The 18,129-nt window shown below is 40.1% G+C and overlaps 1 protein-coding gene across 6 annotated transcripts in view; it reads left to right on the forward strand.

Annotated features, from left to right (window-relative positions):
- Positions 1-18,129, forward strand: part of ap3b1a (adaptor related protein complex 3 subunit beta 1a) — a 63,838-nt gene that overhangs the window by 14,680 nt on the left and 31,029 nt on the right. For 4 of the 6 annotated variants that reach the window (XM_015040267.1, XM_015040269.1, XM_015040270.1 and 1 more), the window contains exons 7-23: positions 1,082-1,264; positions 2,463-2,615; positions 3,844-3,941; positions 4,659-4,713; positions 4,803-4,874; positions 5,652-5,714; positions 5,826-5,958; positions 6,033-6,142; positions 6,850-7,026; positions 7,944-8,130; positions 8,382-8,423; positions 8,868-8,998; positions 10,034-10,202; positions 10,465-10,642; positions 12,414-12,564; positions 14,046-14,094; positions 15,779-15,882. In XM_015040267.1, the coding sequence (XP_014895753.1) occupies positions 1,082-1,264; positions 2,463-2,615; positions 3,844-3,941; positions 4,659-4,713; positions 4,803-4,874; positions 5,652-5,714; positions 5,826-5,958; positions 6,033-6,142; positions 6,850-7,026; positions 7,944-8,130; positions 8,382-8,423; positions 8,868-8,998; positions 10,034-10,202; positions 10,465-10,642; positions 12,414-12,564; positions 14,046-14,094; positions 15,779-15,882 (2,055 nt within the window). The remainder of the gene's footprint in view (positions 1-1,081; positions 1,265-2,462; positions 2,616-3,843; positions 3,942-4,658; positions 4,714-4,802; positions 4,875-5,651; positions 5,715-5,825; positions 5,959-6,032; positions 6,143-6,849; positions 7,027-7,943; positions 8,131-8,381; positions 8,424-8,867; positions 8,999-10,033; positions 10,203-10,464; positions 10,643-12,413; positions 12,565-14,045; positions 14,095-15,778; positions 15,883-18,129) is intronic. The other 2 variants (XM_015040271.1, XM_015040268.1) reach the window with 1 other exon arrangement.

Below are 18,129 nucleotides of genomic sequence, written 5' to 3' on the forward strand. Positions count from 1 at the left end.
TTACTGTTCTACATTAATTTAGCATAAATGCTTCCTCATATTGTCTGATTTTTATATGGACAATTTTTTAAAAATACAATCATATATTATTACTTTATTACCAGATTATAAAATTTTTCATCACAATCCTCTTTTGATTGTAAGAAAATAAGTGATATTATACACTAATCACATCAAATTAAATTTTATTCCCACAGTTCTTATGGTTTTTTGCATCTTGTGAGAAACCTTTTAATTTCCCGTTGTGCTAGCTTGATGAATTTGTCTGAATGCCAACCAGAAACTGAGCATCAGAAAAATAGTCTTTAAATCCTTTACTTTAACTTATAAAAATTAAGATTAAAACATTTACAGGATTAATTACATTTTCTTTTTCTCTTTTGCCTCCTTTCCAACTTTCTGATGCCTCCACAGCGCCCCCTGGCGGCCCTTATTTTGAAAAATGGATGCAGAGCAATGGGTTAGTCAGTACAGAAGAAAAACTGGATTCTGGTTCTTCTTGCCTTATTATGACTTTATGTTGTGGTTTATTGATTCATATTTCACGTTGTCCTTCTCTTGGTCTCACTGATGATCACGGAGGCAGCAGACGGTTTGAAGTTGTTGTGTTTGGGAGAACAGGGCGTTGCTAGCAGACAACAAACTAATTAAACGGTTGATAATTGGTTCTCTTCGCCACCGCTTCGGCCTTTGCCTGCTCTCTCTTCAATAAAGTGTTTTTACTTTTATTGTTGTTGTTTTAATTATCATCTAACTCCTTCAAGGGCTAAAAGAGTTTGTTGTAATCAGAGCTGTAAATTGCTATTATGTGGACTGAAATTGCAGCCGCACTACAAAGTTTGCAACAAGAGTCGTACGTAACGGCGCTTTATTTCTCTAGAGATCCTATATTACTGCTTGTTCAAGAGATGAAGTATTTGCTCAATTTATCTGAGGAGAAAACTGCTTGAAATGTTCATAACCTCAATTAACAGTTTTAACTGGAAATAAACGTTATACTTAAATGGCAAACAAAAAAAGAGGATAAAAACACACCATGTCTCCAGAGTTTCTTCTTAACGGAGTGAAATCTGTCCTCCAGCTGGTGGCCGGCAGCGTGGTGGTGGCCTTCGAGGAGGTGTGTCCAGACCGCATCGACCTGATCCACAGAAACTACAGGAAGCTGTGCAACCTGCTGGTGGACGTGGAGGAGTGGGGCCAGGTGGTCATCATCAACATGCTGACACGCTACGCCCGGACGCAGTTCACCAGTCCCTGGAAGGAGGTGAGAGGCGCAGTGTTTTAAACTTACTGTTAAGTTTAAAACACTTAACAATAAGTTAAATGTTTTATTGATTCATATTTCTCGTTGTCCTTCTCTTGGTCTCACTGATGATCACGGAGGCAACAGACGGTTTGAAGTTGATGTGTTTGGGAGAGCAGGGCGTTGCTAGCAGACAACAAACTAATTAAACGGTTGATAACAGATTTATCAACCGTTAAATCTGTTATCAACAGATTTAGCGGTTTAAAAAGTGAGTGTTTTAAACTCACTTTCTGGTGAGTTTAAAACACCGGAAAGTGTTTTAAACTCACTGGTAACCCAGTTTGGTTTCCTTCTGGTCTTTGAAGGCTTTTAAGACCCCAGTATTCCACAGCCTGTAATTATCCAGTTTCTTTTTTTTTTTTTTGGAGTATCAAATGCCAAAACGTTTCAGGACAAAACAGAATCTGCTTGACCTAAAATCGTAAACTGTGAAGAATACTTTTGGTAATAAACGACTTAAATATATATGACTTTTATTAATGATTGTGACGATATGATAAATATTTCACACAGTTTTCTTATTGGCCTCATCTTTAAATCACCAGTGTTGTCTACTTAATCCTCACGCGGTCTTGGCGTGACGCTCAGGCGATGTCACAGTCTGACAGCGGGGACAGGTGTCCTGTCAGACCGTCAGTTCAAGAAACACACACGGGATCAGTGGATGTGCAAAGCTGGTAGAGATTTTCTCCAAAAGACTTGGCAGCTTATAATGCTGAAATGGGGTGCTGTGGTGGCGCGGGGGTAAAGCACTGACCATGTGTGGAGGCCTTTACCATCGCATGTTCGAGTCTCGGCCTGGTGACCTTTGCTGCATGTTTCCCCCCTCTCTTATTGCCCACTTTTCTGTCTTACCTCTTTCAATTAAAGGCCAGTAGAGCCAAAACCTTAAAAAATTAATAAAAACATAATATGCTGTGAAAAGACAAAGTTTTCATATTTTTATTTGTGTTTTTTTTGCATTTCACAATTTTCTCACCCTTTATTTTGACTTATTATGTAAAATCCTAATTAGAAAAACAATGTTTCTGGTTCCAACAGCATCATTGATTCTCCATGAATCCAACCAGAAAACTTAATGACATTCAATCCTTTAGAAAATTATTTGGTTTACATTAGAACCTTGTATAAATGTTTTTTCTTTTTTTCTTTTTAGGACGGCATTTTTGACGAAAGCGAGAAAGCCTTCTACGACTCCGACTCTGAGGAGAAACAAGGCCAGAGAGAAGCAAAGCCGTACATCATGGATCCAGATCACAGGCTGCTGCTGAGGAACACCAAGCCTCTTCTGCAGAGCAGGAACACTGCAGTGAGTTCACACCTACAACACCTGAACCGTCTGAAATAACCTCATCCTATACGAACATGTGATGTAATGTAAACGTCTGTGCCGGAAATCAGCAGTAATTTTCCATTTCCATCACGCCATCAATGTTTCGAGGGTAGAAAAGAGAGGAAACGGGAGCTATTTTATGCTGCTAATGATCAACAGTACCAGCGATGCGTTTCCATTTTTATTATTGACGATAATCATGGAGGGGAAATTTAAAACCGACACAAACAACTTTACTGGTTTCCATCTGTTACAGTTTTTCTTTTATGAATTGGCAGACAGGGCGTAAATGATGTGACTTTCTATTAATGAAGCTAATATGGAATGAATAAAAAAGCAGTACCACAGCTGGCCACTGGGGGCTGCAGAAAATGTCTCTGATTGAAACGATGTAAAAAAAAAAAAAAAAAAGGAACTCATCCTGTGGTGATCAATGGTTCATTTATCATGATGATGAAAATAAAAGCTGCAATAATTGTTTGTTTTTTTTTTCCGTAATTTTCATTGTTTTTGGGTGTAAACTTTCTCCAAAAATGAAACTCATCATTTATCAAATAAACAAATTCACTGTTCCAGTTATATTAAATCGGGTAACTGGACACAACAAATAAATATGAAAAATTAAGAATTTAAAAAATGGATCTCAATAATTGCCGTCAATCCTATTTTGAAATGTAACCAACCAGACAGACAAATCTAAACGGATAAAACACAAAACTCATGAAGCGTATTAATAATATGACCAACTATAATAACTTATGACTATTATTTTTAGACACACAACTCTCCTTTTCCCATTTTTTTTTTGTTCTTGCACATCTCTTAGTGAACCTAAGAAAAAAATAAAAAGGAAAACTGATCACAGATTTCCATCAACCAGGAGTCTCAAGGTCTGTCTCAGTGTAGCAGCGGGAGGAAAAATGCTCCCAAATGAAAGTGTTGATTAAAATGTGACATGCTGTGTCTTTACTCGTGACAGCACAGTGACATCCTCCATCTTCATAGCTGCCTCGGGCCTTTCATTCTGCCTCCCCACGACGGACACGCGTCTCCCTGCTATTTAAAGCTCCCCCTGAAAAATTACCTTGTATCTTGAGTGCTTTTGTAGAATGTTTTCAGTGTGTTGATGTGTTCTGGTAAAGGACGAATCCGTAAAAAAAAGCTGACTTTGTTTAATGATTTACTGTTTTGTTGTTGTGTTCAGGTTGTGATGGCTGTTGCTCAACTTTACTGGCATCTTGCCCCTAAACACGAAGTGAGCATCGTCACTAAATCGCTAGTTCGACTGTTGAGAAGCCACAGGTAACCAAAAAACAACTTCTTTGATTTGATATTGTGTTAAAAAACAAAAGTGAAATGTAAAGGTAGCTCTGCTCTGACGGCGTATTAGAGGACTAAAACAGAGGAGAGAATTTTAGCCAAAAAACTCAGAAATTTTGAGATCAATATCAGAAATAAAAAACAAAACCAAGGAAATTGCCTGAGCTCAAAAAATTGAGAATTTTTTACTTTAATAGAAAATTTCTTTTCTTGAAAATATTAACATTTTGACACTTTTTTTTTGAATTTGCAACTTTGAGCCCAGATAGTTTCCTTGATTTGTTTTTTTTTCTTGAAAACTTCTGAAATTATTCAAAATTGCTGAGTTTTTTTCTTGCAAATTTACAACTTTTGGAGCTTTGAGAATTTCCTTGTCTTTTTCTTGAAAATTTCTGAAATGAATAAAATTTCTGAGTTTTTTTCTCTCAAATGTAAAAGCTTTCAGAGCTCTATGAATGTCCATGTTCTTGAATATTTTTCCCTGCAAACTCACAACTTTTGGAGCTCTGACAGTTTCCTGATCTTTTTCTTGAAATTTTTGAGATTAACCTAAAACTTTCTGAGATTAATCTTGAAACATCTGAGTTTTTTTGCCAGACATGTGCTCCTGTTTTGTTTCTCTCTACGATGGCCCTAATGTGCTGTTGTACTCTGCAGTCTACGCACCTTAAGGTTGTTTTCCTTCTTGTTCTCGTGCAGAGAGGTTCAGTACGTCGTGCTGCAGAACATCGCCACCATGTCCATTCAGAGGAAGGTGAGGCTGTTCATGAATCGTTATAACAATCGATTCCTTTTATTGCTTTTCCAATAAGTTTATTTTTTCTTTTAATTCTTCTCAAACAGGGGATGTTTGAGCCGTACATGAAGAGTTTCTATGTCAGGTCCACAGACGCCACACACATAAAAACACTGAAGGTAACAGATTTCTGCCTTATTGCAAACTACATGAGTTAAAGTGAACCTAAATGATGAGCACTAATTATTTTACTGCGTTGCTTGGTAACCTGTAGGAAAAATGTAAATGTGTGGAACAGATTGGTATAGCACATTTGCCTATTTAATTCATCATAATGTTTCTAAGTTTGTTAGGGGATTAATTTTCAGGTAAATCAAAATTAACATTTAAATTTTAAAAGAGCATGACGTTTTGAAAATCCTTATATTCATAGTTTTTTTTTTTTGTTGTTATATAATTCTGCGGGTAAATTAATAGTAATTTTGCCTATCAATTGATTAGAGGTCAGAACCTCATATACATGCTGTACATATAAAATTCAATGTACCAATTAATATCTTAAAGATCAGAAGTATACATACAGATTCAACATGGCCTGTACGCTCACTCTGTGAAGAGGAAACTCAAATCCTCCAAAAGAAACATTAAAAAGTCAGATTGCAGTGACAAAGACTTTTATTTCTGGAGACAAGTCCTGAGATGTTTGTTTCTTTCTGTCACTATTGTGACGTTTAGCAAACAGAAATAATTTTGGTAATTCAAACGGACCTAAAACAATAGAAGTTTGATCTGATTTAACTTCAGACTTTAAGAAAAAAAATGTGTGTGTTCTTTTATCCAGTGTGTGTAAACTTCTGGTTTCCACAGAAACCAGAAGTGTTTTGTATTTCCCCAAATCCCGCTCTGTTTCTTTACTCCACTTTCCGATAATCAAGTTTCTCTTCCGATTTTTACAGTTGGAGATCCTGACTAATCTCGCCAACGAAGCCAACATTTCCACCATCCTGAGGGGATTCCAGGATTGTTGTTTCTCCTAGATTCTTAATTTAAGAGAAACTGGTTACTGACTTGTCAGTAACCAAGGTTTTCCTTCCCCCGCCGTTCTCCTCACGGTTCCGATCGCACTCCAGACCTACGTGAAGAGCCAGGATAAGGCATTTGCTGCTGCTACCATCCAGGCCATCGGCAGGTGTGCCACCAACATCTCCGAGGTCACAGACACCTGCCTCAACGGCCTGGTGCTGCTGCTTTCCAACAGAGACGGTAGGAAAATGTGCAGCGACGCGCGCGTTCGTCTCCGGGGCGACCGTAGTTAGTTTCTTGGTTTGTTTCGACAGAGACGGTTGTGGCCGAGAGCGTGGTGGTCATCAAGAAGCTGCTGCAGACTCAGCCCACCCAGCACTGTGACATCATCAAGCACATGGCCAAGCTCTTTGACAACATCACCGTACGTGACGTCCTCATCACTAGCTGCGTTTCCACTGCCATTGTGCCCAAATCTTTGTTGATATTCTGCTTTTTCACGTAATAAGTTATTAAAAATCATGGCTGATTTTGATGTAAACAGTTGCTTGAGATGTATTCATAACTCAGCCATCAGAGGAACGCTGGAGTTTTATTCAAGCGTTGGAGCAACAAGCCGCTTATACTGTTGGAGCCGCTATGTATGCGGTATTTTGAAGAAAATTGTAGTCGGCCATTTTACGGAAGAGCTATGGATTCAACACGTTAGAATGACGCACAACTTTTTATCAGCTGTGTGATGCTGTGAGAGCTCTGCGGCAGCCAGTTGCATGTTGTTGCAAAAACAAAACAAACCATCATCTTCCTAGACGACCACTTCCTGTCGCCTCCTTCATCGTTTTCAGCAGTAGTAACATCCACCTTTTGATCACGTGAGTCGTGTGATGCGAAAATAGTGTTTCCATTGCAGTTTTGCAATATATACATCTATTTTGATATGGCTGAAAAACCGCCTCATCGCAGCGTGATAACTATTTTGAAAAATGTAAGTGTTTTCAAAACTCGCAAATTAATTTTCGGAATTTTAATTTGGGCCATTCTGTGGTTGACGGAAATGCAGCTGCTGTTGAACTTTGTTGTTAAACAGCGTAAGGTCAGGTGGCCATTTTGCTTCAATCTTTACCTTGGCAGGTTCCCATGGCTCGGGCCAGCATCCTGTGGCTGATGGGAGAGTACTGCGAGAGGGTGCCGAAGATAGCGCCAGACGTACTGCGGAAGATGGCGAAGACTTTCACCTCTGAGGAGGATATCGTCAAGCTGCAGACAGTCAACTTGGCAGCGAAGTTGTACCTGACCAACTCCAAACAGGTGCAGAAAGTTTTCCACCTGAAGGAAAATACGTTAAAATTTCTGATGCTGACCTTAGATATTTCAAACGGCTCAATATTTAACTGTAACTCACAGTTGAACCATGCTGATCACGACGTGGGTGAATGAGAGACGATGATGAAGTCATGAATGAACAGGAAGTGCTTTTATATGGATAAGACCGAATCACCTCTGTAAAATTTGCAGCTGCTACGTTAGTAATGAGAGAATGTCAGAGGAAAGTTAAACTATCGACCGACATATGACGTCACGTTCCTGCCAAAAACAGTGAAGAGACTGTTAAGCAATTACAATAAATAATATAATATATTAAGTAAAATATCACTATATTATTTATATGGTAGTTTGAGTCCTTCACTAATTTGGAAAAAATATATATATTTCTTGGTTTCTAACAGTTTTGCTGTCGCCCGGGGATGAAATGATTCCAGTTACCAGATAGTTTCTTGATGCATCTCTACTAAAGATCCTGTTCATTTACTGTACTGGCAATTTATTTTCAAACATTTAGCCAAATTAAAATGTAATGCTTTCAATATAAATCCTTTCTTAAAGAATTTTAACATTACTGTTATTACAGTTTAACGGTCGTGTTTCATTTCCTCCATTTCTGTCTCATCCATCGTTTCTGTCAGAAACCTTTTCCAACCATTCATGGTTTCTTTTAAGCAGAAGAGTCGTATAGGAAGAAATGTTCAAGAATCAGTTTTAACTATATTTATGTTTTAAACTAGGAAGATAAAAGCGTTGGAAAGTTTGGCTAAAAATTGATGTTGTTTGCACTTTGTGCTGACAGAAGCATTAAAAACGACCAGCAGCAACAGGAACCTTTTTTTTCCAGTAGATTACATTGTGCATGAATTGGCGCTAGGTCCTACCTCTCCTTTCACTCCCAGACCAAGCTGCTGACCCAGTACATCCTGAACCTCGGCAAATACGACCAGAACTACGACATCCGAGACCGGACGCGCTTCATCCGACAGCTGATTGTGCCCAGTGAGAAGAGCGGCGCCCTCAACAAGTACGCCCGCCGCATCCTGCTGGCCTCCAAGCCGGCGCCGGTCCTCGAGTCCGCTTTCAAAGGTACTTCATCCGCTCGTCGTTTCAACCTCTAAGCCTTATTTTTGAAACAGTCAGGCCTCCTACACCACTTTTCTAGTTGCGATTAAATCCATTACTTTCTCCTGCCTGTTTTTCTTAAACCAGAAGAAAATCTCTGAATATGAATTAGGGAAAGCTTTACTTCAAACTGAGTGGCTCTATTTCCAGTGGATTCAGGTGGCGCTTTCATTATTCTGGTGTGTGTTTGTGTGTGTGTGTGTGTGTCTTTGAAGGGCAGTTAGGTCAGACCCCTTTACCTTGGACTAATGAGATGGGTAAATTATCGAGCCGGCGCTAACCTTTGTTCAGACACTGGGAGGTGGGGGGGAAACAAAACTTAATTTTCTCTCTTCCTCCTTGACAAAATGGACGAAACAGCCTCCTGTAATATTAAGATTCACAGGCGGTTTGCACCCACTGGATGTTTATGGATGGCCTTATTCACTCCTGTCATTCTTAATATTCACAAGTGAAGTTTTCTTCTTTTTTTTTCTCCTATCAAACAGAGGAGCACTGTTTTTTGTTTCACACTCTAAGGACAAAAGCACTCGTTATCCTGTTGGTCACAGAGGAAAAGTACTGGGTGATTGTGGTGATAAACGATGAAAACAATTATTCCTCATCACCAAATCACCGACTTCTTCACTGACGATTGAGCTTCTTGCTAATCTGTGTCGGGTTTTTTTGACTTCCTTCATTTTCCTTGTCTGTGCGTCCAGACAGAGACCGTTTCCAGCTGGGGACGCTCTCCCACAGCCTGAACATTAAAACCACCGGCTACCAGGAGCTGTCTGACTGGCCAGCGACGGCGCCGGATCCGTCTGTGAGGAACGTGGAAGTGATCGAACCGGTACTGTTTTCATCAGAAGCATTCTCATTTAACAATTTTTGACATAGTCAAGTTACTCCACCAGTAAATTGTAACAGGTACACCTTCAGATGCACTGAATTCAATTAAATGTAAATTTTTCATGTCATCATCATCTTCATCATCAGCCACGTTAATTTTTACCGTCATATTTAACATACAGACAATTCAGGGATGAAAAAGAAAAAAACATTTGGAGTATTTCTGTTTCTCACCAGTCCAATAGTTTAAATTGTCACCTACTTTTTGAAGATTTCTGTATTTTTTACTGTTTTACTCAAATTTATCTTATCCTTCCAGGCTTAAAAATGATAATAAGGTTGTGAGAAATATCTATGTAATGGAGAAAGTAAAAACTGGGTGTGAGTAGCCTGATTGACAGCGCTAAGACCCTCCTCCGGGCTCTGATTGGTTGTTTCTAACGGGCAGCAGAGCATTTCTGCAGATGGCAGCAGGAGCATAGATTATCTGTCCCACCCCATCAGGACATGGTGACAGTTTTAACAAAAATTTTAAAAGATACATATTTTTACTGTAAGGTTTAGCTGTCACATTGGCGATAATCCTGTCCAGTTCATGTCGCCTGTTTTATAGATGATCCAAGAGGATATGAAGGATTTACATTTGTACTTTAAAGTATTTGTCTGTAACTTGCTTTTGGTTGCACAAAACTCAAAACACGGCATCAGATAACATCCGCAAAGCGAAAGTCGATTAACAGCCACCGCTGAAAGCCAGGAGAAAAATGTCTGGAGACACCAAATTCGCTGCTCATCCGTTTCTCCGTCTACTTAAATCTTTTAAACTCCAAAGTGAAATAACTGCGTCTGTTTGACACAGTAATAACAAAACAACTCTGTTCGGTGTTTAAATAAAGCTTTGATACTCTTAGATGTGGTCTTTAACAAAAAAAAAAAAAAAAAAAAAGAGAAGAACAACAAATCTGCTAATTGCTGAGCTCGTTTATTATGTCTCGTCGCTTTCAGCAACATAATTTGATGTGTTGCTTCGCTTTAGGTACAAGAGTGGGCGCCGTCTCTGGGGAAAGCCAAGAAACCCAAATCTGATAAGTTCTACTCAGACGATGAGGAAGACGAGAAGGAGGAGGAAGGATCTGGAAGTGGCAGTGAAGACGACAGCAGCAGCAGCAGCAGCAGCAGCAGCAGTAGTGGTGGTAGCAGTGAAGGTATGTTTGTGTTTTAGAGTTTAAAAGTTACACTGCCTTTCAGAAACTGATAGAAATGCTTTTTTTATTCCTTTAGATTCTGACCGAAATTGATTTTATTTTACTTAATTATATTAGAAAATATTTGAAACGCGAATTAAATAGGTCGGCTGATTTCGGATGACGATCAAAACCAATTAAATTAAACGCACAAACTACACCAAAATAAGATTTATTAGAGTAAAAATAACTATATTAAACCCACAGTTGTGTTGTTCTTTAGAGTCGGGCAGTGCGAGCGAAGAGGAGAGCAGCGGAGACTCGGAGAAGACCTCCAGCGATTCCGGGAAGAGTTCGAGCGGATCCGAAGTGAGCTCCAGCGAGTCTGAATCCAAACAAAAGAAGAAGAAACTAACTAAGAAGGCGACGCCGAGGAAAAGCAAGCAGACTGCTGCGGACAGGTGAGGGGAAATCCTCCAGGTTTCACAAATCACTAACTACGCTGTGTAGAGTCGGTCAGTAATCAACAGCTGTGAATCGATGCTAGCTTTAGCATCATTAGCTTTTGAAGGAAACAAAGTTTTCTCCATTTGGATAATTTGTCTCCCACACAAAAGATAAATTTTTTTCCCCCCTCCTTTCATAGAGGCGACATCAACATCCATCCAGGAAACTCATTCCAACCACCAAAGTTTGCTGAATAAACTCTGTTTAAAAGCAGAATAAACTCTAAATCCATGCAAATTTAATGTACTGTAGCTTCTGTCCTTTCTTTACCACCCAAACCCCCTCTCTCTCTCCCTCTCTCGGGTCGGCCGGTCTGCAGGAGTATCGCTGGCATGAGTTCCATTAACAAGCTAATCAAGGAGAATTTTCCTCCAGCAGTGTAAGCCACATTTACATGGCTAATGGATAATGACTTTTGATTGGTCATTTAGCAGCCTGGTGTTGCCAATAAACGATATTTGAGTCATTACTACAGAATATGCTCACGCACTCTCCCTTACACAACTGGCAAATTTAGTTTCTTACGCAGCGCACTTCATTTACTCACGGACACACAAAATCACAGAACGTACCTGATTTTTTTTCTTTCTGTCTTTCTTTCTTTCTCTCATCCTTTCTTTCTTTCTCTTTCTTCTCTTTCTTTTTTTTTTGCTGTGTGACAGGCCGCCGGCTGACCCTGTTCTCTCCATTAGAGAGTATAATTAGAGCAACTCACCCCAGTGCTCAAACACACCAGAACGCGCGCACACACGCGTACAGTCGGTAATTAGAGCCGCTCACCCCAGTGCTTCCACAACAAACACAGCATAATGCCCTCATTATGGCCCAGTCATTTCAGGCAGGGCCTAATCAGTCCCACAGTGATTTATATCACTTTTTCCTGTTCGCAGCAAATGAAATCTGTAGGCCAAATTAATACTGGCTTTTCATCATCGCCCAAGTTAAAAAGCCAGTTACCGTCACAATTCCCCTCATTAATTTAACGGTTGAAAATCCCAGGCAGGCGGAGTAAACACTCATTATTGGAACAAATTGAAGAGGGACAGAGCAAGTGAAAGAGAGGGGAGAAAGATGGAGAAAATCTTTCTTGACTGAGCGCCGCATTGAATTCACTTTGCAAACAAAAACAGATTGATCGTCGTCGTTTTGATCGGGTGCACTGAAAGCTTTCAGACGCCTTAAAGTTTGTTTTGCTTTCACTTCTCAACGCGTTTCTTTTTCCCCCCTGGTGTTTTTGTTACAACTGAATATGTTTAATGACGCAAAGTTATTTCACTTATAAACTAAATTTTTAGGGATTAACTACTTTTTTCCACTTCCGATAACAATATCAGAATTGGCATCGGCCGATGCGATCCGATACAGAAAAACAGTGCTGAATTGACTTTAAAACCAATTTTTTTTACAGTCATGAATGTACTGAATTACACACTTATTTGATGACACGTACGCCAATAGCTTCACAAGCTTGGTCAAACATGTAAAAACAACACAACTTTAATTTGTTCAGTCAGTGCAATTAGGAGTAGAGCAGCCAACGTAGAATTAATAATAAAAAAACTGACCAAAGCAAAAGGTTGACATGTAAAAATAAACTGCAGCAAACCTGTCAAATTATTCAGAAAGTGCAATTAGAAATTCTATATACAGTGTAAAATAATGGTTTTGGTGAAACTTCCTTGTATGTTTGAGGCATTTTGTTTTTCTTTTGCCTGATTGTTTTAGTGACTCGGATGAAAACGGAAACGGTCCTGTGGGCAAAACCAGCAGCTCATCCGCTGAAAGCTCCTCCGACTCGGAGTCTGACTCCGAGGAGGACTCCGACTCCGACTCTCCAGCTCCGCAGAAGAAGACCGTCGCAAAGACTAAACCGAAGGTGATGTCACCCTTCAGCATCATTGTAGCTTGGCACAGCTGAGCAGAGGTACTTGCTCAGTACCTCAAAGTCCTGACTCTGCAACTCAGAGTTAGGACAACTTTGAGTTACAGTGCAAATCCATCCTTTCCCTGTTGAAGTGTTTAGTCCACTTCTGTCTCAAGTCAATAAAATCAATTACTACAGTCAATCAAATGCTACAAATTTTCACATTTCCACTCTCATAAAGCAGTAACACATATCACATGAAAATGGTCTGAAAACAACAATATTGTCGTTTATCCCAATAATTACGGCGACTATTTATTGTCCAGCAAAATGTGCAGTGACAGCATTTGGTCCCATCTGATCCCCACTATCATATAGAGATCTCTCTCTGCATTCTGGACGGTTTGTGGGCTGCCAGTAAAACGTTGAGCTTTAGAGCTTATTAAAGAGATGAAAGAAAAGAAACCTGAATGTACGCCTACAGAATGTTGGTTTTACTGGATTAACGTTGCTGAGGGCTGCTGATAAAAAGCTACAGTGGAACATTCACTTTCATGTTGCACCGTTCATCTGTGTGGTACGAGTCGCAGCCCAGTTGATGGGATATAATGGGGTTGAAATTGTAAACAGGAGAACAGCCCTCTTCTTTTCAGCTCCCACTGAGTATTAACATGATATTCTCCCAGCTGTGTGTGCTGAAAGCTTCAAAATCCTGATTTACTCTCTGGGATGTCATTTGGCTCCATGGCATCTCCTTTATTTTGTTTTTCTCTTCCACCCCTTAAGTTTTTTTCCCCCCAGTTCTCACAATCTTTTTCTTACCTGTTACGCTCATCACATTATCTTTCTCTCACCCTTTTGCCGTTCGGCGCTATGAAATTCTCATTTCATTCACTTTGTCATTTGGTTATGGCCTATGAATTATGCATCTTTTTCCCTCAGCCATTTTTTTTTTCTTGCACGGCTCTTTCAGATCGCTTTTCCAGTAACAGGGTTTCCATCTCTATTACCCCCACCAAGCTTCGATCAGAGAAAATCTGATAAGATACGGCGGCCTGGAACTTTACGGTTTGGGTTGTTTTTTTTCTTTACTCCTGTTTGCCTCTCACTCCTTTGTCCTGTTTGTTTGCTGCTTATCTACCCTGGAGTTGGCAGAGTGGGATTTTATGGTTCTTTATGTGATGTGATAAACTCAGCTTGGTTAGGTGGGTATGGAGAAAGGGTGATAAAAACGTGCTCATATGTTTAAATCTGATTTTTATTGCAGGTTTGTGAAATTGAAGCATGTGTGTTTTTCTCTACCAGACTCTGTGTGGCACAAGCTGCATAGAAATGTAAACCAGTTGATTTGGGGAGGAATGTGTAACATCTTCAAGGTCTCGTTATTGAAATTGAAATGTTTCTCTCTCTCTAGGTGGAATTGCCACAATGCTGCAGTTCATCTTGTTTTTTTTATTTTTACACTCATTGTGAATTTGCTGTTTGCTTTTTAGGTGGAGGTAAAGTCCAAGAAGGAAGTCTCTCTATTGGATCTAGATGACTGTAAGTTCATCCGTCATTTCTAAGACTGGTTCCCTATGGCAGCAGGCTGCAAACTATAGTGAGACCCCCAGTAGAGCCAGTATCGCCTGCAAACTTGAGACACCTCCAAAATTGCCCAACACTGCCTGTTTTAATAGTCTACACACCAAATATACACTGTAGAACCAAGCCAAACCCAAGTTAACATCGTTCTAGTTAACTTAGTCAGAGAAGTCAGGATTCCTATATCGTGACGCCCAAGTAGCCATTGTACTCAGTGCCTCTGATGAACATCGTCGTTGGCTGTACCTTCCACAACAACACATTTCATTTCAGTTTAGCTAAAGATGCTACATTTATCATTGGTTTCAGACACACTCTTACAAGTATGACTTGTAAAAATAAACTTGTTTTCACCACAGTTTACTATTGTTGATATGAGGAGCGGCCATTTTGAATCTTGAAGTTGTCTTTTTGAAAGATTCTCAGAATATTTGAAGCGGAAGTCCAACTTTGGGAGTCATGGAGAGTTTCAGTCCATTTTTGCCAACTTGGAAGTAAAAATTTCTATGTTCCGACTACAAATGCAACGCAGCATAAAATCTAGAGTCTCCCTTATTGTTGTTACAATGGAAAATAAATGCAGGTCATGGATTGACTGATTTGCAAATATCAGCCAATGGCGTATCAGGTGCCCAGTCAATTCCAGCTTCACAAGTTTAATTTTCTTCCAAATGTTTTAGATACATTTTCAATGAATAACTTGCAAGTCACATTCCACTAGGTAGAGGTCCACTGTATTCAGATTTGTGTTCTGCATCATCATCCTGCCTCATCCCTAATTGGCTGTAGGAACAATAATGACTGTCGAGTAGTTGGATTATTCACCCAAAATAAATTTTCTGTAGGTGGAAGGACTTTATTTATACTTTATTTGTACTTTTATTTATGAGGTGGTTAGAGAGACAAATTCTGCCAATGTCAGATTTGCTCCATGAAAGCCTGGTTGCTCCATAATGCAGGATTCATGAATATTAAGACATATGTCAGCAAATTGTATATTGTTTGTACTGCAGAACTTTATGGAGAATCTTCTCCAACTTAAAAAAAACTTTGAATCTGGACTGGCCACGCTGGCTTTAGGTGAGTCTAGATCCTCATCAGGCCCAGATGAAGCTGTAATACTTTTGTTGCAATCAACAATTCATGCCTGCTTATTAATAAATACCACACCTCAGTTTGTATGGATTGATCCCCACACATGTGAGTATGACCCTGAAGGAGATGTGTGCACACCTCCAAATTGCACCCATGCTTAGTCACGCTAGTTGCTGGGAGACTAAAGGAAGTTGGGAATGATTGTAGTGAGTGTGGAGTGATCTTCCCACATAAAGCTTCAAGCTACCGAGACGACCGAGAGAGTTTTGCTAAGATGAGGAACACATGGTAATGTTTTTGTAATGTTTTAGGACAAAGATGGGAATACCTTCTGTATTAAGAAGGTAGGAAGCATTCACACTAAATACATTTTTTCCTAATTTGCTAGAATCCATCCAGATTTAACTGAACATAAAGGTTTTTTGGGAGTTTATGACAGTCCTAATCCATTGTTGAGGGGGCTGTATTCTCAGTTTTGACCTTTTTCGTCTTATAACTTAACACAACCAGTTTTCCAGTTTGACTCATTGTTTCTTCTATTGTTTAGTTTCTCCTGCGCCTCCAAGTGCACCAAAGTCCTCTGTGTTCTCCTCGAGCCTGCTGTCCGACCTCGAAGGCCTCTCTCTCTCCAACGTCTCGTCCGCCATGCAGGTTGGTACCCGCCGTTTCCAAACTTTACGTCTGACCGCGTCACAACCAGACCGAGTGACATTTGCTCCAGCAGTGTGTGCCGGGACTCGATTGTTCCTTTCTCCCTGACACCGCAGCATCAACGCGCGATGGCGAAATGAGCCTCCTCTCCCTTGAGGAACATTTCGGCGCCAGACGCCAACTATTGACCTTTCCCGCCTCACTATATTTATAGCTGGTCGGGACGGCGCAGCAGCTCTCCCTGTTTCCTGTATCTCTTATAGTCTGTCTTTTTCGACCGTCGCCGTCTTTTCGTTCTTCCACACCCTTGAACTCTATTTCTGCGCCTCATCTAGAAGTCCAACCGCTCTGATTCTCTCTCTCCTCCTCTGCCGCCCTCCTTCTCTTCCTGTCAGGTGTTGCGTCCCTCGTGTCTCCGTGTTGTGTATATCTGATGGTTGACCTTTCCTGGTGTGACGGCTCCTTTCTCTCCACAGTATGTGAGCAGCTCTTCACATCTGTGTGTTTTGTATCCCGTCTTTTCCCCTGGGAGGGGAACGTCCAAAACACACTCTCAGCTGCTGCTGTGTCTATTTTTCTTCGACAAAGTCGGATGTTTGGAAATGCTGCAGTTTGAGGATTTTTAAATTGCAACGAATTATGAAGATATGAAACTACTGCAACTCATTGTCGCCTTTTGTAGGGATGTTATGTTAATTTTATGTATGGCTAGACAATAAATCAATAGACAAGTGATCAATATCAATTGATAATACTTTTGGTAGTATATTCAATATATAGAATATTCACGGACTTCCTATCCAGAACTGCACAGCATTTTGGGAGATGAAGGCAGAAGAAAGACTTGATCTGCTCAACCTCTCACAGCCAGTAAAGCTAGCTGTGAGCTAGCTGGCATCGACTCATTCACTCTTTGGTTACCTAGCAACAACCTGTTGAGTAACTTGCGCAGCAGTAGTTTCAGGTTTTGTCACCTTGCCTCATAACTTCTTAAAAATTAACGTGTGGAGAGAAAATTGTGGATAAAACGGTAAAGGTCATGCCACCAGTTTGACATTGATATTTAAAAGACGGATCAGTAGTTATCAGTGTCTACTGATATGAAACGCTTATATCGTGATACATTTTTCAGCCATATCGTCCGACTCCATCTTTAGCTATAGTGGAACAATTCATGATTTGCTGGCAGAATGGCCTTATTAGGTTGCATGATACTTTATTAGATCATGAGACCATAGTCCAGTCGTAGCTGATGGACTTTCTGTAAAGGCTTCAGAACAGATAAATACATTATCTCATTTCCACCCTCGACTTAAGTACATCTGTTCAATGGAGACAAAAAAAAGTTCAGACTTTTTTCTGATCTTTTTTAAAAAAATAAAATAATCGTAACTAGTGGTACTAGTGGCTCTGCAATGTAGCACTCACTTTTCTCAAAAGGAGAGCACTTATTCTTTTTCTTTAAAATTTCTCAGGGTTGGAGCAAAGTCTGTCGCAGTGAGCAGTAAGTGATTTAATTGCATGATAAAAGAACTCCATAATTTCCATTTGCATGATTTTTTTGTTTGTTTTTTTTCATGTCTCTCTCTCTTTCTGCCAAAGACTGGATCACAAAGGTCTTCAGTTTGGCGCACATGGTCTCAACCCTGGTCTGGTAGTCTTGGTTCAATTTCGGGACCAAAATTACATTTGTTACATTTTCAGCTGCTGTGGTTCTTTAACTCTGCACTGAGTCAAACAAACCAAACCTTTTTTTAAAAACTTGTTCCCCACCTCGCCTGTGTTGGCGCTGTACCAAGAACCACTGAAGGAAGTAATATTAAAACCTCTGAAGAAGACATGAGCTCAACTTCCTCTTTCACAAAATGTAAACAAAAAAATGGAGCAGCGTCGGACCTTATTGGTCGCAGGATTTCTCTTCGGTCATTGTTAAAAGACCACAAGCCATTTCTCCCTCTAGTGCTAAGCTCTGATGTTTGTTCTGGTTGTATTTACCCAGAATGCCCTGCGCTGTAGTCCGTTTCCTGCCTTCGGAGCGGTCTCCGGACCGCTTGCCCTTCACGTCTCCTTTTGAACCAAACCAGAGTTCACTTCAGTCGGAACAGAGTTAAATTTTTGGGTCCGCATCAGAGTTTGATTCTCCCCAAACAAACCAGACTTTCTAGACAAAGCGACATGGAGTTTGATTAAAGTGGAGTATTGGTGCGAACGCACCCTAAAGGTTCTTCCTACTGCCCCCCCCCCCCC

Source organism: Poecilia latipinna, unplaced genomic scaffold (genome assembly GCF_001443285.1).
Source record: "Poecilia latipinna isolate Pla-1442-1.1 unplaced genomic scaffold, P_latipinna-1.0 Scaffold503, whole genome shotgun sequence".
Classification (NCBI taxonomy): domain Eukaryota; kingdom Metazoa; phylum Chordata; class Actinopteri; order Cyprinodontiformes; family Poeciliidae; genus Poecilia; species Poecilia latipinna.